The sequence below is a fragment of the Mirounga angustirostris genome, unplaced genomic scaffold, assembly GCF_029215605.1.
Source record: "Mirounga angustirostris isolate CCGP_5_RB_7025 unplaced genomic scaffold, mMirAng1.0.hap1 SCAF_7, whole genome shotgun sequence".
Classification (NCBI taxonomy): domain Eukaryota; kingdom Metazoa; phylum Chordata; class Mammalia; order Carnivora; family Phocidae; genus Mirounga; species Mirounga angustirostris.
In genome coordinates, this window is record NW_026991715.1 from 44,901,686 (window position 1) to 44,926,890 (window position 25,205).

Sequence of the window (25,205 nt, forward strand, 5' to 3'; positions counted from 1 at the left end):
AACTCAGTGGGCCATCACATATGCAAGCTAGTAAGGTCCCATAAATCACCATGACTGGGTATCAGGATTTCAAAGGCACACTCTGTGAGCTCTTTCACCCAGACCTGTTGTTTCAAGCTCGAGTTGCACTGGGTTACCTATATGGCAGCATATGAAACTCACCTTTTAAGTTTATAAATAATTCCAATCCCCATCCCTACTAAAGACAGGCCACTTTCTGTGCCTATTAGGTGTGTGTACCGCTCCATGCACTTCAGGTAGGTTTTCATCTAATTCATACAAGAAGCCTCTGAGATAGATATTTTTTAGTCCTGATTTACAGAGAAAATAGGTTCAGAGAAGTTGAAGCAATTATCCAAGGTGACAATCTAGTGTGGGGTAAAACAGAAGAGGAATTGCTAAACTCACTGGAATTTAGGAGATTTACAGCTGAATTTTAAAGATAAAGGTTCACACTGTCACCTGCTATTCTGTTTCACTTTCCTCTTTTGGCATCTAGTAACTTACAGTATACTAGACTGAACTCATCTATACTTATTTTGACACAGTCTCTCTTCACCCTGTTCCAACTTGTACTTTGTTGTCCCAGGCCCTCACATCCAGGCAGCCGGTTCCTTAAGAGATGGCCCAGCATTGGATGTGACAATCCACTCATGCTGCTACTGGGCTATGACTCAAGGAGGCAACAGGTGAAGGAAAGGATGCCAGCTACTGATGCTAAAAAAGACTCTAGCCTCATGCAGTATACTTCATCTGTAAATCTGCCCTCTCTAGTCATTTGCCCCAATCCCTAACTCCACAGCTGACTGTCCTCCCTTTTAAACATTCACACCCTCACCCTGACACATCTGGGTTTCTTTTTTTCTTCAAGAGTGTCCCAAAGGTTCATTCCAACCAGATTTCACCCTGCGGTGGAAAGGGGGAAGGAACATGAACACATCAGTCTGCCTCTAGCCAAGGAAAGCCCTGATCTAGGTGAGCCCGGTCTGAGATTGCTCCTTCTTCCATACCTCCCCTTCCTCATCTCACTATCCGAAAAGTCATGTCTATCTTTCCTTCCTTCAATCTTCATTTCTCACTCCATCCATGAGTCTTTCTTCCTTCTCCATTTTGCCCCCACTAAGAAAACAGACCTCCAAGGCAACCTCACAGTAACATTTTTAAAATCCTGACACCTGCTTACACCTTCCCTGAGTTTATCCTATACCTTCTGCTGCCACACTCCCCACCATTAGTCAAGCTTCATCCTGTCCAGTTGTACCCACATCCTCTCCAAATCCTTTGCCAGCCCAGGGTCTCAGATCTGCTTTTGCCAATTGGTCTTCTGATCCCACTTACCCCATTACCTTTCATTTGATATCTGTGCCCTGTTAACTACCTGCCTGCTAGGTTCACTCCCAACCTAACATGCTATCTATCTCACCATCACACTCTTCCTAGGAGCAGGAAACTAGGTCCTGTCTGCCCATCCTGACATGACAGAGAACAAGGGAAGCAGAATAAGCTGCACTAGGAATTATATTTTGCTGAAACTGTTCTTGCTATTTTGGAATCTAGTACTTATTAAAAAATTATATTAGGACATATTTTGAAAACATAGTGTCAGAACAAACACTTGTTTTTCTATTTCCCCATCCTCCCCCGCAGAGGCCACATTCAGAAAAATAATTATCTTTATATCTACTAAGAGGCACATAGATCTTGTACAAGTCTAACTGAGCCTCAGTTTTTCATCTTTAAAAATAAGACCTACTGTTTTGGCATGTAGTGTACTGTTTCTGGGACTAAGTTAGAGATTTAAGGTTTGAAGTATGAGAGAACACCAGGATCATGCCTTTTATTAGAAAGTAAGTTATACACCAGTGTTTCCTGACCACTTGTAGTCAAAGACTGCTCATACGTAACAAAAGGATATTAAAATGTTACACCGAAAATAAAGCCAAGGGGCAAAAAGTTATTAATCTTTCCACTGAGTTTCACTTTTGAGAGAACAAATTGCTTTCAATCTGCAATGATGTAAACTCTCTGTTTTGTTTCTTCTACTATGTACCCTTTCATCATTTTACTGCTCATTAACACTGTAGGGAAAAATTAAGATTTAGGCCCAAACAGTATCTTCCAGGAGAAAAACTAATCTTTTCCTGATGTATAGTAAAGAAATTAGGATATTTCTAGTAAAACATTCCTAGGATTTCTTGAAACCTAATTATCACTTACCCTTATGGAGATCTCAAAGACCATGCTGAGAATATATGATTAAGAAAACAAAGAAAAAAATAAAAGCTTATGCCAAAGATATTAGTTTCATTCTTATCAGAGCATATTGTTGAAACAGACTTGAAATATTCAAAATAAAAAAAAATACAAGAGGATCAGTGCTTATTTTAAAAGAGGTAGGAAAAAATCAGCAAATATCCAATGAATACCTAATCTATGAAAGCCTTTGAGCAAATCTCTCTCTCAAAAAGAAAATAAAGTTCAAATTTCAGGTCTCCTAAATCTAATTTCTGCATACTCTTTTAACAAAATTACAGCTCTTTTCATTCTTTGCAGTCTTTAACCTCTTTTGTGAAATAAGGTTGCCTTACTAATAATGAAATGACACTTACATATATTTAAAGCACCCATGACAGCATTTTATCTCTTAATTAAAAACTGGTAAAGCCCTTCCAAATTTGAAATTTATCTTCCTGAGTTCTTGTGACAAAGCCCATCACTGTTAAAGTTGTAGTTCATTATTTTTCTGAAGCTTGAAAAAAACCGAGTAAACATAAAATAGAAACTTTCTTGGTCAAAGAATGTACTCCTTTTCTAAAACCTGAACTTGATGTAAGAGATGTAAACAATGGGAAGTCAACTTACTGAGAAATGCCCTTTTCTTTGTAATTCTGTATATTAGTATAATTTATGATTCTTTAAACAGACACATGATTATTTGAGTTTTGTATATATTTTTTAATAATTTCCCATTGCAATGAAATGTCTTTTCTTTCTCCCTAATGGGTTTGCACTGGGTGTCAGGTGAAATTAAAGGAGAAAAACAAAAGGAAAACACTTTGATATATTCTCTCAAAATATTTTGGAAAGTATTATTTAAGATGTCTTTATTCACACAAAAACCAAGCAACAGAAACATGCTATGCCAACAGTGGAAAGCAGCCTTAAAATCAGCCGGTTCTTTTCTGAAACGAGGAGAAAGCTCTCAGCCTGCACTTACTCTGCGGTGGCAGCCTCGCTCATCTTTGCCTGTTGCTATGGACACGTCCCTGTCAGGCCTGAGCCTTCTCCTCTCTAGGCCGGTTTATGACAGGCCGAGGTGTTTCCTATTATGGTGCCTCTGTCTGCACAGCACACTGCTTGCCAGTAATAAAAGCCAGAGGCTGCCACGATAGGAATTACAGCACAGGGGGACCAGAGATGCTGACGGAAACCCAAGCACGCCCTGGGTAAAACTGCACAGAACACTTCCCAACAGGCAAAAGCCAACAAACACATCCTTTCTTCCCAGGCTACCAGAGAAAGTACGCAGAAATGTCATTTTTAGTTGGAACCAACTTATATAAGAATGTTGTTGCTAAAATAGGTACGGAGGAGAGAGAACAGTTTATGGCCTTTGTCTGTGCATTACAGATTTTTAATTTAAATGAGACTAATCTGAGCATAAATTATGCTAAAATTTCAGAGACCTAAGTGTCTAAGCCGAACTGAGACTCTTAAGTGGAAATGATCAGGATTCTTAGCAAGGAAAAAAAAACAAACCACCTTTCTTGCAAGGCATCAACCATAATGCACAGACTCTGAGTCTACAAATCCAAGATGAGAAATGGCATTTACATTAACCAACATCATGCATCTGGTACTAATTCATGTGATCAAAATACAAAATAATATATTGATACACACTAGGTTTGAGCCACAAGCCACATGGAAGACCTCATCAATACTCCTAGTGGCTGGGTAGAAAACTCACTGTTTATGTCTTTAAACAGTTATAAAACCCATATGCTTATCAGAAATATGGCTTGTAGTCCATTAATACATTCAAATAAAAAAGTATAATCTCCCTCCCACAATTATGAATATGATTTAAAATAAAGGCTCCATACATGAACCCAAACGATGCGGAGACCCTCCAGAAAGTGAACGACATAAGTCATGAGATTTCTAGCTGTCCAGGTGGACCCAAGTTTTGGGCCTCGTTTTCCAACTCAAACTGGATGAATTAGACAAATGATCACTTTTAATTTTTTTAGTTCTAAAACAAAGCTTCAGGATAACAGTACCAATGCTTTCAAATACTGATCATGCTAAATACCACCAAAACTACCAAAAACTGTATGGTAGGCAGGAACAGATTATATTTTCATTTTATTAATTTACATTTGGACTCAAACAACATTAGACTGGAAAATTTCTTCAGTTCTTTGACCAAATGTTCAGTAACTTCCTTGCAAAGAGTGTGACAAACAGTAAAATTGAAGCTATTACCTATAAAAGAAGAACTTTGAGGGCTTTTAGGTCTTTTTTTTTTTTTTTAAGATTTTATTTATTTATTTTGACAGAGAGAGAGAGACAGCGAGAGAGGGAACACAAGTGGTGGGGGCAGGAGAGGGAGAAGCAGGCCTCCCGCGGAGCAGGGAGCCCAATGCGGGGCTCGATCCCAGGACCCTGGGATCATGACCTGAGCCGAAGGCAGATGCTTAACGACTGAGCCACCCAGGCACCCCCGAGGGCTTTTAGGTCTTAAAAAGAGTAAAGTCCCTGAGACTGATCAGTCATGATCCCTATAGTACTGAAGGCAAAAACACTTAAAGCTGCATTGCAAGGACCATAATACCATTCATACAATTCACTCAATATTTATTGAATGCCTACTTAACAAGGCTTTGTGTCCAATGCTATGGGTGCTGGAAAAATGAGCAAGACTAACAACCTAGTATACAACAAAAACCAGTAAAACAAAGAAATAAAATACAGTATTTAGAGTTAAGAGATCTACAAATAAAGTCTTGTGGAAGGTCAAAGGAGAAAGACATGACACCCATCAGGGGAGGCTGGGGTGGGAGACACGGGAGAAGAGAGGACAGAAAAAACTTTGTGGAGGAGACAGCATTCCAAATAGGCCTTAAAGGATTTGTTTAATAAATTTTTTATTTTGGAAAAGTTTTAGATTTACAGAAAAATTGTGAAGACAAGTACAGAGAGAATTCCCATATGCCCCATATCCAGTTTCCCCTATTATTAATACTACATTTAATATGATACGTTTGTCACAACTGCAGAATCAACACTGATGCATTATTATTAACTGCAGTCCACACTTTATTCAGATTTCCTTAGTTTTCACCTAATGTTCTTTTTCTGGTCCAGGATCCTATCCACGATCTTGTGTTACATTTAGTAACTTAGGCTCCTCTTGGCTGTGACAGTTTCTCCGATTTTCCTTTTTCTTGTTAACTTCGACGGTTCTGAGAACTAGTCAGATATTTCGTAGAATGTTCCTTAGCTAGGAATTATCTGATGTTTTTCTCATGATTAGAGTGGGGTTATATGTTTTTGGTAGGAAGACTACAGATGTAAAGAACCATTTTCATCAGAGCATATCAAGGGTGTATACTATTACAACCTGGCATATCACTGTTGATGTTGACTTCAATGACCTAGCTGAAGTTGTGTGTGTGTGTGGTTTCTCTACTATAGAGTCATTTTTTTTTCCTCTTTCCATATTGGCTTTTTGGAAGGAAGTCAATATGTATAGCCCACACTTCAGGAGGAGAGAGTTTTGCTCTCCTTCCTTGAAAGCAGAGTATCTACATAAATTATGTGAAATTCTGTGCACAGGAGATTTGTCTATTCTCCCATTTATGTATTTATTCAATAAATTATAGCAGTATTAACACAAGGATATTTATTTTTTATTTTGGGTTATAGTCCAATACTAGTTTATTTTCTTGATCAAATAGTTCCAGCTTTGGTAAACGGAAGCTCTTTCGGTTCGCTCTTGTGCCCCTCTGATACGTTCCCATTAATGTGGGGTTCAGTTTGAGCACTTCTTACTTTCCGGCACTACAACATACTCCTGCCTCATTTCCTGCCCCACTCCTAGAATTAGATATTTTCCAAGGAATCCTGGTTCCTCTGGAGAATGGCATTAGAAACCAAGATGACAGTGCTGGGTGTGTTCATTGCTACTGGGGTGTTGTTTCTTTAGGCCTTCTCAGTTGACAGAGCAAGGAAATATTTATACACGTACTAGATGGTTAAGATGTTGAGAGGTGCAGTGGGAGGCTATGTCCTTAACAGGATTTTCTTAACATTAAATATTAATGAGAAATTCTGTGCCTAGATTATTTTCAGTCTCATTCACAGGAATAATTGGGATGTATTCATTTATGATAAAAAACTGGTTAGACTATTCTATTCTCTACTGTTTTAACTAGAAACAGCTCAGGGAGTTTTAGATATTCTGATAAACCTTTAGGTCAATTTGATGAGCTTTAGTGTAAAATTACACAAAGAAAATAGAGTTAAACTTCTTGAAAAGTCACTGAGTGGGAGAAGAGCCAGTGAAACATTCCAACAGTATTCTTTGGTTTACTTCAACATCACTAGGCCACTGCTGCCTCTTAAAAGCTCATTAGAAGTATAGATATCAGGATGGCAAATAAACACCTTCTCTAGCCCTCACTTCACAAAATAAGAAAAGAAAGATGATATTCCTTTATGGATGGAAATAAAGGATTTAACATTACTCAACATCTATGTTCCTGACTCTGTCTAGACAATTACTGTCTTTTAATTAAGAAATCATCATAGCAACTATTTAACAGATGAGGAAACTGAGGCACAGAAGGTAAGCTGTCCAAATTACATCTGGCAAAGGGCAGAAGGAGACTCCAACTCAGGCAGTCTGGTTACAGAAGGGTACTGCAAATCCACAGACCATCCTGCCCGAGGAATGAATGCCTAATGAATGAGAGATTTCTGCTGGTGAAATTTGGCATTTTTTTCCTCCAGTGAGGAGGTCCCATTAGTGGCAGAAAAAGAAAACCAAAGGTTGTTTAAAATAAATATATTTTTCTGACTAAAAGTGACTCCTAAAGTTGTTCTTGCTACTGGTTTAGTATATTCAAAAGCATACTCAGTATCTATGAGTGGTAAGCAAAATGCTTCAAGGTGGTGTATGGAAGAATATTTTCTCACCTTGTTACATATTAATTTTAATGTATATTTTTCAAATGTATATCAGAAAAAATATAAGTAGGACACCAAATCCATGATTTCATAAATATCCTTACTTAAGATGAAGCACTCATATAGGTATCTGCATTTAAAAAATACCCTAAATAAAAACTCTCAACATATAGCATATACAATATACACAGAAACAACAAAGTATGAGCAACACTAATTTAGACTTATTTGCTGCACAGAAGAAAGGTAATGCTTTTCTTCTAAGAAATATTATGTTCTTACATTGCAAGGAGTATATGACACAGGGTTCTTCTTTATCTCTCTTTTTCGGTATATCCTAGGCATAGAATAAATTATGTAATTTATTGAGCACTGAGTATGTGCTATGCACCAAACTGAGCTTTGCATACATTATATTTAATGCTCTCAACAACCTTTCAATTTTATTTTCTCTTTTTACTATCTCCCTTTATAATGAGGAAATTGAGAATTAGAGAGGTGATGCCTGTTGCCCCAAATATTAGGTCAGAAGCCGGAGAGCTGAAATTTGAAACCAAGTTTGCCTGACCAAAAAAAAGAAAAGAAAAAAAGAAACAACTCTGTTCTTTCCACTCTACAAAGCTGCCATAAGCATTGCTAGTGAACACTATCAAGCCAAGGAGTAAATATCACTCATCCTCATCATATACAAAGTGTGGTGAAACAAAAACCAGAAGTTCAGGATATTAAACGATAATAATAATGAGAAATCCTTCATTAAAGATAAAGTTTTCTTTTAAAGAATCATACACCCATTACTACTACAGCTGGGAATCCAATGTAACTAATTTCCTAATGAACACAGCAGAATTATTTGTTGCTTGAGCAAATATCCCCTCCCCATCCTCAATAAGAGTGAATAAAAGGAAACGCATTCCTAAAATGTCTTTTAGGACCAGTGTGAATATTAAAATAAACGGCGACCCATCTGTCTATTTCCTAGAAAGATCTCAGACTAGTCGGGCCAATGAAACCATCACAAGTACCAGGTACAGCCTGACTGCCCTAGCAGAGCTAGACCATCACAAAATAAACCCTAGCTATTTGCAGTTGTAAAGGGCTGGCCTCTTTCTAAAAATGAGATAATCCGCTTCTACATACTTGAGGGATAATCTGAAAATCATGACATTATCAACATTTCACATCTGCCATATATGTGTATCTTAAGTAACAGCTATAATCTATGTGACTATCATGGAAATCTTCTTAAATTGAACAATAGCATTATCTATTATCCTTGTTACTTGGGAAAAAAGTTTGTTTAATCTGTCCATAGCATTTGGAAAAGTACTATTTTATCTTGGCCAAGCTTATTTTTTGAAATTTAAAAAAAAAAAAAGGACATAGTTCATTACGCTCTCAGGCCAAAGTCACCACTACCCTATAATGAAATAAAAATGTAATAACTGAAAGGGATTCCTCTAGTAATGACTAATTCACTGAATCACAAAAATCAGAAGTTTTGGATAATTAAATGTTAGGCATATTGAAGCTTATTGCCCCTAAATACTGACACGAGAACTGAGATAATGACAATAAGAGACAAATTAAGATTTAATGCTTAGTGTTTTATTAAGTTAAAGTCAAGGCTTTACTCCTCAATGAAAAATGAAAATTTTCATTAAAAGTATTTCTGCTTTCTATTATTACTTAAAATAAAAGCAAAAAAAGTATTTTTTTTCCTAATGGGATCATAAAAACAAGCATTCCCAACTCTCCATATTAACTTTAAGGCACTATATGTAAACCACCTAAGTCTTTGCCAAATCTACTTTTATTAAGTGGATGAAAAAGGAGACAGCAAACTCAAAACATCAGTAAGTCGAGTTTCTACAGTTATAGAAGATATATTCTTTTAAAATATAAGGTTTTCCTTTAGTCATGTTAACTCTTAATTCTCTTATGACTATATCAGTAAGTTTTAATATTTTAATGTAGAAAATAAGTGTTATTTGCGATTTGTTCTTCATAAAATTAAAATGTTTTTCCAAATAAACCTTCTTCTTAGCAAAAGTTAAACATTTATTTCTGTTCTTAAGAGTTATGTCCTTGTAATGCTGAAATATTTTAGGATTTAACCACCCTATGAACATTCTAAATTCATTCCAGCACCCGTCTTGCCCAGAAGAAAAAACATCAGCAGCCACAGAAAGCTCTAGTATTGCTTTATGTATGCACTGACTATTCAAAAGCACCAGGGGGAGCAGACAGTGGAAGAACGAATAACAAGCACCCCAGAAAAGCAATTAATTTACAGGCAACATAAACATGATAGAGATGTTGGTTAATAAGTAAACTGACAAAATAAGTAACATAAGAAAGTCATGACCACATTTGCTAAGTTGGTAATGCTAGATGTATATCTAGGATTAACTAAAGAAAAACCTGAAGTCTCTTGGAAGGATGCTTGAATCCTAACTTCAAGAGACTTGCCACTTGAAGCATGGCAGTTTCCAGCAATGCCAAGCCTTGAAAGTGCCCCAAATTAGAAAGGAGAAACAAAATATACTTTTATAGTGGTATATTTTAGGAGGAAATCAAAATGATTTTGTTTTCTCCTTTAAAGCATCATTGCACTCACTCTGAAGGCCTGGTGAAATATGTATTATTAGGTCATAAGAGGATAAAGTGACAGGGTTCCACAGCAGAATCTTTTTTTTTTTTTTTTTTTTAAGATTTATTTATTTATTTTAGAGGTGGGGCGGGGCAGAGGCAGAGGGAGAGAGAGAATCTTAAGCAGACTCTCTGTTGAGCATGAAGCCCAACACGGGATTTGATCTCACGATCATGCGATCATGACCTGAGCCAAAATACTGAGCCAAAATCAAGCGCTGGATGCTCACCCAACTGAGCTACCCAGGCACCTCTCCAAAGCATAATTTTTGAAAGGCCTGAGGCTTAGACTCCTGGCCTGCCCTCCTCACATCCTCAACTTACTTTCCTTGAGAGAAAGGTAACCAAAAACACTGTGAAACTATTTTGCATTAAAAACAGTCTAAAAAGGTATTTTAACTTTGCAAATTCTGTACAAAAGAATGGAACTGTCCTCACCAATCCCACATTATGTTTAGCATATTCCAAGAATTAATAAAGTGCTGTGTTTTCAGTTTTAGAGTAAAACAGAAAAAGTATTTTGCACTTCTGTCTGGAATTCTGTAACTGGAATTTAAGAAAAGACTAAACTTCTAATTGGAAGTTCAAAATGTTTCTATCTGAATTATACCAAAAATTGTGTAAATATAATATAAGCCTTTTTTCGTAATATAGAGATGTTACTTAAGACGGTTATCTAAGGACTGCATTGTAACAATTCAGGAAGTCTAAAATGTCAAGCAAAAATTATAACTGAATGGTAAAAAACCCGTATCTTAGCTAAGAAGACCGTTAAGGAAGTTTGACCTAAATTTCAAATAATACCAGTAACAACAGGTATAGTGCCTACTATCACAAAGTTTTTATTAGACAGCTCTTTTATATATATTCTTTCAAACTCTTACATTGATCTTTCAAAATGGATATTATTGTGCTCATCTTATGCTAAGGAAACTGAAGCTAAAAAAGTTGAATTCGCTTTTCTAATGTAACTCAGCGAGCAAGGAACAAAACCAAGATTTAACTTACAGGTCTGCCTACTTGCAAAGCTTTGAGACCTTACCAAAACCTCCCTCAACTGTAGCAATGAGGTTCCAAAGGAAATCTGTACAAATCTCAGGGAGATTAATGTGCTTATGAGGGTAAGTGCTGTAGATTTAATCACTCAAATTAAATGCCATCTGGAGTCTCTTACCCTACTTGGTACAAGCATCCTACATGTATTACAGTCCATGTTGGCCTTGGCCAAGAATTCAATAATTCTCCTGCCTTAGTAGCATCAACAATCATTATGCACATTACAGTATCAATCAGGAAATATAGGTAGTTACTTCCAAAGTATCATTTTAAAACTGCTAATTTGGATTCCTTTAATTAAGATTTTCAAAAACACAAAAATCATCTAGTAACCCAAATGGTTAAATGGGTTGAAGGAATCAATTTCCTTCTTCCTAAATACCCAAATCTGTATCTGTAATAAATATTTCCTCTCTATAAGCACTTAAAAATCATGACCTTACTAGTATTTTTATTATGTTACATTATACTATTAAATTTAAAAAAGAAACTCAAGTGAGGGCGCCTGGGTGGCTCAGTCGTTAAGCGTCTGCCTTCGGCTCAGGTCGTGATCCTGGAGTCCCTGGATCGAGTCCCGCATCGGGCTCCCTGCTCGGCGGGGAGTCTGCTTCTCCCTCTGACCCTCCCCCTTCTCATGTGCTCTCTCTCATTCTCTCTCTCTCAAATAAATAAATAAAATCTTTAAAAAAAAAAAAAAAAAAGAAACTCAAGTGAGAAGAACATGTAAAAATGTCATGATTTTTCAAAGGCAGAAAGAGAATAACCTGAAAATACTGGCTGGTTCAAACAAGTATATGTAAAAATAATGGACAGCAATAAAACACAACCAGAAAGCAATGTTTCAGACGTATTCATTCATCCTCAAGAGATATGTGCTGCAAGCTGTCACATTTCCAGTTCAGACTTAGGTTGGGCATCACTCACGGGGACCTTCAGATCAGCTGTTCCCACTCAGTTTACAGCTTATGGAGATGTGACTTTTTCCTGCCCTTGTTATGAAAGCAGAAGGGTAACTTTACAACATTTACCAAGAGCTTTTTTTCCTTCTTTGATAATCCCTTTTCACCTATAAAAAGTTACATGAGTTTAGCATTCTTGTAAAAACGAATGGGTTAAAAAAAAAGGAAATGGATAGCTTAGAAATTAGAAGTTTAAGCAACAGCTTCAGCCAAGTTGAGTTTTTTTAATGTTAAAAATAAGTGTCCTGTCAATAATCTTTCAACCACAAGACACAAACAGCTAGAATCACCTTCTTAAAAAGACTTTTCTCACTTAACCTACGTTTCCCTTCAACCAAATAAATGCACCTTCTCTACTAAATCTGTAAATTAACTCAAAGTTTAATTGGGTGCTTTCACCATGGAGATTTTTTAAAAATCCTGTCTTATTTGGTGCCATTAAAGAAAGAAATCATCTTGATCAATTACTGTGACCTAAAGCTTTATTTTTAAAAATCTTAAAGTATTGATAAACTAATTACTTGACAGTTGACATCACTTACGATACATTATTAGATTTCATGTTAATTTTTAAATTCAAACATAGGTCTCATCATTAAGAATATGGATTTCTGGGGAAAGTAATTATAGCTGCTCAGGTTCATTTCTCTGAAAAAGTACTGTCAGATCACCTTGAAAACATAACCAAATGTGTGCATATCCCTTTGGGTGCCTTCTGATTCTGCTCTTCTTTTTTATACAGAATTAACCAGACAAGAGAATTAAGAACTCAATCCCCCTGCAGAATGGTCCCATTCAGCATGTAGGACATTGAAGACACTCAGCACAGTCTACTGCTATTACCAATCAAATTTAAAAAAAAAAAATTCTATTTTATGAAATTAATCAATGAACTAAGACTTTGTTAACCAGAGGAAAACAATGGCACCTGATGCCACAGCAGGAAATAAGAGCCCAATGATGGGTTATTTTGATGAGGAGCCACACCAAAGTTCAAAATGAGGCCGAAACAAAACAAACAAAAAACCCAGACCTGATCCCCAGTGTGCATTTGGGTTAGGTCAGTGTGCTTATGGGTAAGTTAGTGTCTGTAGAACGTGCGTGAGGAGTCTCTTTTATTCTATTTGAAGCTAACTTCCCACTTCAAAAACAATGCAATCTATGTAAGCATTGTCAACAGATAAGACAATCAAGTGGCTGATATGCTATGGTATTTAAAAAAAAACTGACTGGGGGACAAAAAAAGGTGGGATAAAAACTACAATAAGCTAAGAAAGAGCATCACCCAGTTAAAGATATGTGCACACAGATAAACTGTAAAATGGTATAACCTTCCTGACCTTGTAAATAGGTGGCCAAAATATTTAAATATCGTTAGGAGGCAACTGTTAGTAATTGCCACACAAAGTTAACAGTTTTTACTGGTTGAATCCCTCAGTCATCTGCATGTGCCTCCTTTCCTATCCCCTCAGCCAAATATTCATTAAAAACATACATAATCCCAGTTATTTCCTTACATAACTAAAGACACAAGGAAGAGAAATTCCAAAAAATACAGTAACACTGACAACACTATACCTTGCTTTAAAGCTGTCTCAGGCTGAAGGTTACTGCTCAGTCCCCCAAAACTCCACTGACCACCGAGGCCAGCACTTCGGCATATATGGCACAAATGACCCACTGAAACATACTAAATGACCTCAGAAAACTGGATTTCTCTCCAAGGTTCATGAAAACAAAGGTAATGATCATAATGAACTTTCTAACTTTCTTGACATTTCCTGTGGACACCTAAGGCTAAGAGAACATATAAAAGCTCAGTTCTTACAATGTACCCTAACATCTAGATAAATGAGAGTTAAGGTTCCAAGTTCAGTGAACTCTACTGAGCGCTGAGTGCGGTAGGTGGTGACATCCCAGAGATTGCACTGACCTCCAGCAACTCTTATTCCCAACTGGGAGTCCCAAGAATACCCTTAAGCATGCAATGCCAAAGGCCCCGCCTGGGTTCCTGCTGCAAGGGCAAAGTGTCACTGACAAGCCCACTCCCCTCCCCCCCAAAAAAATCCCCACTCACTGTGGCCTGGGGTGCTGTAATCAAACTATGTCAAAGTTGCTTTTGCAAAATGTTTACTTTATCTGGAGTGAACGTAAGAGACAGGGAAGGCGCAGAGTCAGGAACCTCCCTCCAAGGGAGCAAAACAGCCAACGTGCAGTGTGACAAAATCTCTATGTATTTCTCAGGGCCACAGGGGCTGGCGGCTTCACCAGCGTGGGAATCAGCAGTCTAGGGGCCCTGGCGACAGGCAGAGCCGGGGCTTACCTTGTTGGAGGCCATCTCACTGACGGAGTGCCTGGTCTGCAGCGTCTCTAGCTGGTCCAGACACCAGTCCAGCTCCTCCAGGGTCTCGCTGGCCAGTTTCTGGTAGGCCTCCTCTGCGAAGAGACAGGGAAAGGGGGGCTCAGTTCTCAAGCGCTTCACGGCGCCGCCAGCGAGTTCAAAGGGGGCCATCCTGCCATACCCCGCCATGCGCGGATGCCCGGTGCCCGCACATGAGGGCTGCTCCTTCATAGTGCCGAGCCGGCCGCCGCGCTGGGGGCCGAGGCTCAGCTAGCGGGGCGGCCGGCCTCGGGGCAGCACGGTTTCTCCAGCTTGGCGTCTCAGCCCCGCGTCCAGGGAGGGCGCACAAAGCGCGGCAAGCCAACGCTCACGCGGAGACACGGCAAAAACCCCACGGGGCGACTTTTCGACGGCGCGGCGGGCCCGAGGGCCAGCCCGGGAGCGGGCGAAGGGGGCGGCGCGCGCGCCTGGGGCCAGCCCCGCGGAGGGAGCGCCTGGTCCACGGCCCGATCTCGTCGCCGGCCGGCCGAGCCGCGTCTCCGCGCCCACTCCGCCTGCCGAGCCTTCTCACGACGCGAATGAATCAGCCGCGGCCGGGTGCGCGGCCACCACGTTTCCTGTTTTCTTTCTCAACTCCTCCGGCGCCCGGCGCTCCGCGGCTCCATCGCCGCGGCTTTCCGGGAACACTCCCCCTCACGCCCCTCGCGGCCCTCGCCGCTGCCTGGCCCCTCCTCAGCTCCCTTACAAGGAGCCTGCCAACTGCCAAGGCCCGCCCGCGCCCCCCGCCGCCGCCTTCCCCGAAGCCCCAGCCTCGACCGCCCCACCGCCTCGCCGGGGCATCACCCCGCGCAGCCCGGGGCCGCTCGCTTTGAAGACAAGCCCGGGAAGCGCGGGCGCGAGCGCGTGCGTCTGTGGGGCGCCGTGGGGCTGCGCGAGGGGAGCGGCCCCAAACGGCGCCGAGCGCCCGCCACCCGGGGTCGCGCCCGCCGCGGGGCTCCGGCGAGACCTGGCGCGCAGGCGCGCGCGGTCGCGCACCTGCCCGCGGGGACCCCGCGCGCCCCTCCCGGCCGCCCCGACTGCCAGAGCCTCGGCGTCTTCACCCTCCGTTGCTCCCTGCGGGGTTTCGCGGGAGAGCCCGACGACGGGCGGCACAAACAAACGTTATTTAGGACCCGAGTAACCGTTTCTGTGGGCTTGGGTTTTAGGGTTCTTGAGGCTTCGTTTCTGAGGGCTTAGGATTTACCTACTTCAAGGGAACAGGGTGGTTGTGGGAATAACATTACTTCTATTAAAACCAGACTCTTTCAGTACCCAGCCGGGCCCCTGCTAAGTACCAGACTTCGAAATGTTGGGGTGGACATAAACGAGCAAACAAAAACAATGTTGAGGGCTTTAGAACTTACAGATTTGACAATATGCTGTATTTTCACATTCAGGGTTGTCTTATTAATAAGAGTTCTCTTAAAGGAACAGCAATGTAAATGCACCACGTAGTATGAGCACTTGACACATGTCCTGCATAGGTGCTTCCTCCGTCTGTGGAATTGCAAATCAGAGACCAGGACGGTCCTCTGATGCCAAAGGAAAAAGTCTGGAAGGGTGTTTCTGCCCACCATGTGCAGAGTAAACAACAAACGTGAGAAAATGAAAAGACCACATCCAAAGGCACAGTATGGAAGCTGGTTCTATTTACAAAAGCTGACCCTGGGGATCATGGACGCTCTACATAAAAGGATCAATCGCAAGAACTTCACTACACTGGCAAGCAGATAAACAAAACTTTCAGAGAGGAAAATAACCCAAACTCCGAAGAGTCCCATCTTATACAACTTGGTTATTGTCAATTACAAAGAACACACTGAAAAGCTTACATGAAGTTGGCGACATCCCTTTTCTTTGTCTTCGAATCTACAGGTATTGAAGGAGAAGAAACTCTGCCCTTGAAATTTAGACTCCATAAATAATCAGTGGCACAACAAAGAATTCCACAGACTGAATCTCAGGCTCCCCGGGATTTACCAGATAGGTTTTTACATAAAATTTGTAAAAGTTAAAATAACTTTCAAAGTATTTGTTACATGGAGCACGTGGCTCATTGTTATCAAGGATTCTTGAACTGTTTGGTATTCATTTTGGGGACTCTATGTTAAAATTTGCTTCTTTTATTCCTTTTTCTTTTCTGCAGCAATCTCTGTAACTATATACTCTAGGTGAACAAACAGCTGCTTAAACCTTGCCAGGTAAATTAAAGAGTAAGATTGGGCCTTTTCCCCCCAACAAAAGTAACAACCTTAAAGATAATTTAAAGTAGTATAAAATGTTTTATCTGCATAGCCTTTCCCTGATTATAAGAATGTAAAAATATAACATGATTCTTATAAAAATGGAAATATTACATAAGGATGTAATGTAAAAAAAGTCCCTTGTAATCCCATACCCTAAGGACTACAAACAATAATTAAGCCTATGATCATAACACATTTTCATTTTACTTAATACCTTCCATATGCAAGTATAGGGCAACCTAGTTGAAATGGTAGTACATCTACTATATGGTTTTGTTTTGTTTTTGTTTTTATCCCCCTCCCTCAACTGTATGAAATAAGGATGTAGGACACTTTAAGAGGAAATTAACTTATTTTAGGTTATTTGAGTTGTCAATAGTAAGCACATCCAGTGGGTTATAGATGCAAAACCATTGTGCCTAGGATGTGTTCGCTGCATCCTTCTGGTCACTGGTTACATACAGAAGCCAGGAATCCTCGCTCCATACCTCTAAAGCTTGGCTTTCCATGTTCCTTTCCCTGCATTCCAGTCTTTTAAAGTCTCAGCCTCAAAGGGACCTCCCCAGTATAAGTAATCTCCCCATCTTCACCAACTTCTCAAACTTTTCAGAAATATAGGCCTTGGACTTAGCTGGATGTGGCACTACATGTTATATTCCAGTATTTACTTTTTAATTGTAAAAGGGGAGAAGTAATTCAGGAAAGTTTCAATGCTTTCAGACATATATTTAAATGCAGGACTTGCCCTTAAGAAGGCAGTACAGCAACAAGAGGGACAACTTATTTCAGAAGATCTACTTTATATCCAAATCATAGATTAGCCATTTTGACAATCAGCATTTGAGTACACTAATAATGCGGTACATACATGTATTTTAAGTTCTAACTACCTCTGCATGCATTGTATAAATCTGGAGAATGGAAAAAGAGTGACCCGAACACATCTACATACCAATAAGCAGGAAAATAATTACTGACAGAGTAAAGAAATTTGTTCTATAAAACTGTCGCTCAAATAAAGAATTATTGCTGATATTAGTATAGAGCTGAGAATACTACTTTTCCCAAATTCCGAGATTTATAGGCAATATGGCTAGCCACAGTTTCTAGGGTCATTATTAAAGTTTAACTTTTAGGAATTTTACCCCAAATGTTCTAAGACATCGAGTAACTGACCTTTTCATCCCCACTAAAAAAACCTGTGTGGAGTTGCCAGCTATCCTACAGGAAATTGAGTCACCACACCAAACAACACACCTAAATGTCATCAACAGCTAGCAGAACAAAAACAGTGACCTAGTTTAATTTTGGATTTTACCAAGAACACATATTGCATTCATTAATAAAATGCTTTCTCCCCAGAGAGTATTCACTGTGGCACTACTTGAAAATAGTATATGAAAACACTTTTTTTTCCAACTGTCCAAAATCTTGCTAAGTCAAGGAACTACAGGGAGAAAAATGCCCAAGCAACAACTGTTAGCTAAATCCCATAAAAGCTAGGAGAGGACTGTGGAAGAGCAAATGAGAAATAACTTGAGCACTTGGAAGTCCCCTTCTACAGCAGTGTCAGTTTTTTTTCAAGGCACCCTTGAACTATATAACACCCCTGTTTCTGCTCGGGATCTTCTGTGAACAAACAGTCCTCAGTGCTTGCAGGCCAGCACTTGGCTTCCGTCATTGTGATGCGATCAAGGATTCCCCTGACACGTGGCCTGAACTGCTGCCAGGGGCTCCAGGAGAAGATGCTGAAGCAGCAGCTTCCCTTTGAAAAGGAAAAAAGTAAGCACCTCAGAGCCGAGCAGTTAGTTAGAGGTTGAGGTCGTTTTCTTGGGAAATGTTCAGCCAATTACTCTTATCCGCAACTTACAGCAACACTGACCATTGAGATAAAAGGATCCATGTGTAATTGTGTAGATATTGGTTTTTCTTTTTCTTTTTCTTCCTTCCTTTTTTTTTTGGCCAGTATTTGAGTGATTAAAGGTCAACATAACTCAGTCGTAATTCCTAGGGCTACTGGTGTAAATGAAGAGAACAGCTACAAAATCACTTACTTTGGGCACCATTTGCCTATACTTAGTTAAAAAATAAATATAAATTAAAACAGTTGATTCAGGTTTTTCTTAAAATTAAAAAAAAACTTCACTAAATGCCTTCAAAGAGCAAATACTTAAATATATATCTTCCTAACCGATTCCAGCTTCTCCCATTCTAATTCCCACCAAAATTCCCTCTTAGTTCCAAAGGATGGAATTGATAGTGTCTAAAGTAGGTAGAACCAGAGAAAAATGATTCCCATTTCAAGCTAGTTACTGCCTGAGGTTGCTACAGTAGAAGATTTGTCCAGGTTAGTTCTAACTTTTGCTGACTTATTTTTTTTCCCCTCTATACATTTTATCTGATGGGAAATACATAAAGGAATTGGATTCGCTTTCAATGTGTACATGTAACAGGTTTAAGCAGAGCTTGGCAGTGGCAAGCTGCTCTCATTTCCAAACATATTACTGGCACCAAGTTCTTGTTTTGAAGTATTTAAAAATCTTATGAAATATAAAAAATTTCACTTAGTACTTCCAAAATTCTCCAAAGGGAAGATGTACATAATTTTGTGGGGTTTCTTTTTTTACTTTTATCTTCCCACAATCTATGATTTTTTTCTAGTGCTGCCTAAGGTTCTAGTAGAATTTTTTAAATGAAATAAACACAAGATTAGGTTTCATTGACTTCTAGGACCATCAGTAATTCAACAAATATTTGTTTAGCCCCAACTATGTGTCATGCATTTTACTAGAGTCTGCAAAAACAAGGTGTCTAAAGGACTGTGTCTCTTATCCAAGGAAAACCTTTGATAGTGGAGATGATTTCAGCATACTATATTGTAGAAAGCATTATGAAAGAAGATAGCATGTAGGCTACTGGAGAATAAAAGAAGGCTATTTAAATCAGACTGGGACAGAGGCGGAGTGGGAGGCCAAGTCCTAAAGAATGAAACAGGAAGTTAGTGAAGAGTGAGGGAAGGGGGTTTAAGAGAGAACATTTGAGCAAGGACATGGGCATATGTTCAATGACATGTGTGTGTATGGGTATGTAGAGAAAGGAACTACCATGAGTAGGGCCCTGCTCGGGGGAAAGAGGCTGGAGAAATCTGCAGACACTGGCCATGAAAATATTGTCAGGCATCCGCAACACAGACTGTGGACTGAATCTTCAAGAGCAGAAGCCACTGAGTGATTCATAGTACTGTGTGTTATGGGATTGGATTTTATTTAGATGGAAAATTCTAGGGCTCTGAATAAATGGGGCTAAGGAAGCAAAGCTGACATCAGTAAGACCATTATCTTTGGCCATATTATTGGTAGAATAAAATTAATAATTTATAGAACATTTGCTTTCTGATGATTATTCTTATCTAAGACAATCTCAGTATTAAAATTTTACATAGGCATATGTCAGGCATGAAAGACTGTCCGGTGGGATAGGCTTCTTGCTCTGAACACTACAATCTTCTGGTCACTGGAGTTTTAATCATACTGTATTCACCAGAATTTCTTGCGGGGAGAAACTGCCTGTAAAAAAACCACTTGATACGGTTACTTATTACAGAAGGTGAGAGCCCTCGTTTGCGTGGAACTCATCTGTGATCTTTTTGACATAGGAAAGGGGAAGAATATGCTGCTTGCTCCACAGGGGTGTGTGTGTGTGTGTGTGTGTGTGTGTGTGTGTGTGTGTAACACAAAGGAGTCAGCTTGGCCTACAGGATAAGGATAATTCCACCCAATAAATCTCCCCCTCCTCCAACCTGTAATAAAGTTGCTGAAGGCACAAGATGCAGCAAGAGTTTTGTTTTAATCCAGTGAAGGGACTGAGTTTGGAGGACAGACTGGCACAGACAGAAATGTCAGCCCAAGCTGACACTGGAAAGAAGAGGCAGAGGAAGAGAAGCAAGCTTTTGGAACTCATTGTAAGATGACAGAGGCTTTTGTCCAAGAAATTGGAGTCTGAGTTAAGTTTCATCAGACAGGTGGGCTGGGGACTCCACATGACTCCATATGACACCAGACTGTAAGCAATAATTTTCCTTGATTGAAACTAAAGGAGTAGAAGGAGGTTCCCATCTCCACTCCACCTCATATAAACCATAATCCCTGGGAGATCACCTAATCTTTCTTGGGCCACAATTTCCTCACCTGTAGATTGGAGATAATAAAATCTTGTTGATTACTTTAGTGTAAGTGAGAGACCATGGGTTAAGTAACCTTGCATTGCTCACCTAATAGATTCTTTTCTGGGCACTGCAACAAATGATGGAGATTCAGCAATGAGAAATGAAGTGAAAAGTTCCTGCCCACTCTCTAGGAGTTTATATTCTACTGGTTACAATGCTCTTCTCTTCATTTTAATAAATATATACTGAACACCTGCTATGGGCCAGGTGGCGACTATGCCAAAGAGAAGGAAGTAACTTTGGGTTTCAAGAAGTTCATAGTCCAGGGAGGAAGACAATTACAGGTGACCCTTGAACAACACAGGGTTTAGGGACACTGACCCCTTCTACAGTCCAAAATCCACGTATAACTTTTGACTCCCCCTCAAATTTAACTACTACTAGCTTACTGTTGACCTGAAACCTTACTGATAAGATAAATAGTGGATTAGCATATGTTTAGTATGTTAAATGTATTAAAGACTGTGTTCTTATAATAAAGGGAAAGAAAACATTATTAAGAAAATCATAAGGAAGAGAAAATACATTTATAGTTCTGTACTGTATTTACTGAAAAAAATCCACATAGAAGCGGACCCACACAGTTCAAACCTGTGTTGTTCAAGGGTTAACTGTATAGGAGAGTATGTAGTTAAGTTGTCCACTAAAATTAGGCAGTAGGTGCAGGTGTAATGTAAGCACAAGACAGAGCTAGGGGACAGGGAAGGCACACCTACTGCAGCCTGGGAAAGACCCAGAAGAGATTTCTGAAAGAAAAAATGTGCGCCCTGAGTCTCCAAAGATGAAGCAAAGCATTGGCTAGGTAAGGAATGGAAACTGATATTTGAAATAGAGGGCAAATATGTGCCACTAACAGCTGGAGAACATAGGCCATTCAGGTAGCTGCAAGTGGTAAGGAGGTAAAGCTTGGGTCTGGCAATGGACAAAGATAAAGGTGGAGGAGTAGTCATGGGGGACTTAGTGCACTAATCTAAGAGTTTATGTTTTTTTCTGCAAGACCTGTTAGAAATCTAAGCGAGGAAGTCACATGGTCAGATTTGCTTTTCAGAAAGGTTGCTCTGGGAATAGTATGAAAGGAAGATGAGAGAAGGAAAGGACCCATCGGGAGGCCTAGGGTGGGAGAAGCAGCAGCCAGAAAGGTAGAAGAAAACCTCTCATGAGCCAAGAAGCAGCAGAACTTCAAAGGAGAATATCTAGGTAGACTCCCTGATACTCAAGGTAGGCCTAAATACCCACCAATTGGGGCTAAGAAAAAATTTAATCTCTAATTCACATTTCAACCACACAAGACAAAAGAGGGCATTAATGCTAGCAAAGAAGATTTTGCCTGGGAAGTAGTTTTAATAAAGTAACAATAAACTTTTTGCAAGAAGGCTGATAAAAGTACTAGAACTATATACATTATTTCCATATTCCCATTACAGCCTTAGGAATCATTTTTATTCTGGTGGGTGGCTTGTAGGAGGCTATCTGTGTTTCCATCATATACAATCAACCGTCAAGTATAATACAGGCTTTGGGACTTTATCTTTGTCAGTTACTGCACGAAGTATTCCTTATAGAAAATAAGGCATCTGAAGAGATGGTAGATGATCTCTAGTGCCTATCCAGCTCCAACGTTTATGTATTCTATGACTGCTGAAACTATGTTTTCTGGGTGGGGTACTGATTTTAAGGGTGTCCACTACTGGTTAACCTGCGGGGGAGGGGGATCAGAAATTACTATAGAGGGAATTCTTGAATTGAGCAGATGCCTTCAAAGATGCCATCCAATTCCAGAATTCTGTAACTCTGTGAGGTTAGTTCAGCTGTTTATCAGGTACAGATGTTTTATACTTGAAATTGAGATTCTCTGACAAAGAAAGTTACTGAAAATAGAAAGTCTTGGAATATATTTACACCCATCTCTGCTGTATATTTACATCCATCTCCAACCCTGCCCCAAACATATTCCCATCTAATACTTTGCCATTTGATTTACCAATTTCTTAATTTCTATAACTGCCACCTTCAGTTAAATTCTCATCTATGTATTTCTAGATTCGTGTAAAAACCTAGTACTGGATCTCCTTGGGTTCAATTTTTTTCACCACAGTGAATAATCTTCCTTAAACTCTGTTTCTTTCTTTCTTTTTTAGAGAGAAAGAGAAAGTATGGCGGGGGGCGGGGGAGGGCAGAGGGAGAGAGAGAATCCCAAGCATACTCCATGCCTAGCACAGAGCCCCATGCAGGGCTCAATCTCATGACCCTGAGATCATGACCTGAGCCAAAACCTAGAGTGAGATGCTTAACCAAATGAGCTCCCAGGTGCCCACTTAAACTCTGTTTTTAATGTGTCAGTCCTTTGCTCAAATACCTTACTATATCAATGCCATACTCCTGTGTTCACATAAGGCCTTTCTTCAGTGGGCTTTTCAATAAAACTCTCACCTCTCTTTTACTTACTCTCCCATCTAAGGCTGTCCTTCTCAGTCAATCCTTCCACCTGGATACAATTTGCTGACCACTGTCTCTGTGACTTTGTTTGTATCATCTTTATATTTGTTTCTAGGCCTTTCTGTAAGTGTCTAGACCAGTTCCTGACATTTACAGGCATGCAACAAATATTTTTCAGTAAATAACCAATAAGTACTCGTGTATTATAACAAGTCAGAATATTTCTTTGTAAGTACTGTTCGAGCAGTAATACTATCCTGAGTATGGCTCTCTAGATGTATTCATCTTCATCTATCTATCTCTTATGCTCAGTCTACTGCTTTCAATTTCTCCTATTTGTCAGGAACTAACATTGTCAGAACTTTGATTAAGCACACCATGGTGTCTTTCTGGAGTGAAATATTAATATTAGACTTAAAGTGATAGATATATACGTAGAATGATCTTTACAAAACTAAATGAAATTTTGAAGAACCCACCAATACACAGGTATGAAGTTTGGGGGTAACAGGTGAATGAACTAAAGGTCATGCGCTATCCTACCAAGATCAGCAAAACGTAGATTAAAACCGGGAGAATCCTGCTTACTCTTGCTATTCTAAGTTTAGCCAATCCGTAGTGCTCATGTTACTTTCTAGCAGACATTTAAATATATATTTCTCTCTCAATATAACAAAATTAAATCCTGTCTATCCCCTCTCCATGAAATTATTCTGTGTTTTCACTGCTTCATCCCTACCATCACAATCCCATCTGCTTCCCCATCCCTGTGCCACACACAAATACATACTCTGCTGGTTTTGTTTAGATTTTCCTTAGAACATGACTTAAGAACCTGTCTTAAGAACCACTTCTTAATCTTTGTATTATAATGACCAGTTACATTTATGATGTATTTGTTTTCTCTATAAATTTTACTTGATTCGTTGCTCACTACCCTATCTTGGACATTCCATCGTCTTCATCTCCTGATCTTTGTTCTGACTTTTCACAAGGAAGGAGAACTTCCTTAAATGATTGCCCATAAAGGAGACACTGGTGGTAGGCATACTTTTTGATTCCTTGCATTTCAAAAGTCACACTGCTTCTTAACCTTTTTAGAAGTCTAATAAACTTTCTGAGAATCTCCCTAGGAAATTGGACATAAAGTTGATGTGATCAACTTTTCTTTTTTAAAAAGTATTCACTGACCTCCCTGAAGTCACCAGGGACTCCAGGCTGAGAATTCCCACCTGAATAGGGAAGAAAAAATATTTGTTTTAATCAATACTGCTCCAGAATCTTTCATTCAGAATCAGTACCTTTGCTGCCTTCTTTGTTCCCTAACTCCCCTCACTGTGAGATACTGAGAGAAGTAATGCCAAAGGGACATTTCATTACATTTAAAGGAACTGAAGTCAAAGCTAAGAAAAAAATATACAAAAGGTGTGCAAAAAAGACTAGGCTTTTTAAACAGGCTATAAACAGAGTCTCAGCAGGGTCATTTATTATGTCCAATTTTTATTCTCACTACTTGTGCTGTAAGTTGAATATATGAGTGAGAAGTCATGTTGGCCTACTGGTAAACCTGCATTTGTTAAATGTGTGTACATTATAGAACAAGTTTTGGAACTCAGGATCATATTAGGACTAATTGGCTTATTTACTTGTTTGTGAGCTGGCTCCATACACAAACTTAATTAAAAGAAATTAGTTTTCTAGATGTACAAGACTATCTAGGGATATTTAGATTTGGATAAGAAAGCTCTTACACACATGTACAAGAATCTATAACCTATAAGAGTTCCCCATGGGAGGTGGTATGACAGATCAGAAAGGGTATGGCTTTTTGAGTCACCCAGAATTTAAATTCTACTTTTGCCATTGTTCTAATTGTATTATCTTAAATTAGTCATTTAAATATCCAAACCTTTATATATAAGTCACGAATTGATTTTTATGAGAAATGCATATGAAAAATGCATGCAAAACCCCCAAGGGCCATATCTGACTTACAGTAGGTACTCAATCAATAGTAACTATTATTCTGACTCACCTTACAAGGTTGTTTAAACAAG

At 39.3% G+C, this 25,205-nt stretch overlaps 1 protein-coding gene across 5 annotated transcripts in view; it reads right to left on the reverse strand.

Moving 5' to 3' along the window:
* PDE4D (phosphodiesterase 4D) overlaps nt 1-25,205 on the reverse strand; it is a 745,734-nt gene that overhangs the window by 38,777 nt on the left and 681,752 nt on the right. For 4 of the 5 annotated variants that reach the window (XM_045895259.3, XM_045895271.3, XM_054512125.2 and 1 more), the window contains exon 6: nt 14,185-14,297. In XM_045895259.3, the coding sequence (XP_045751215.1) occupies nt 14,185-14,297 (113 nt within the window). Of the gene's footprint in view, nt 1-14,184; nt 14,298-14,383; nt 15,008-25,205 lie in introns of those variants that run through there. The other variant, XM_045895275.3, reaches the window with a different exon arrangement.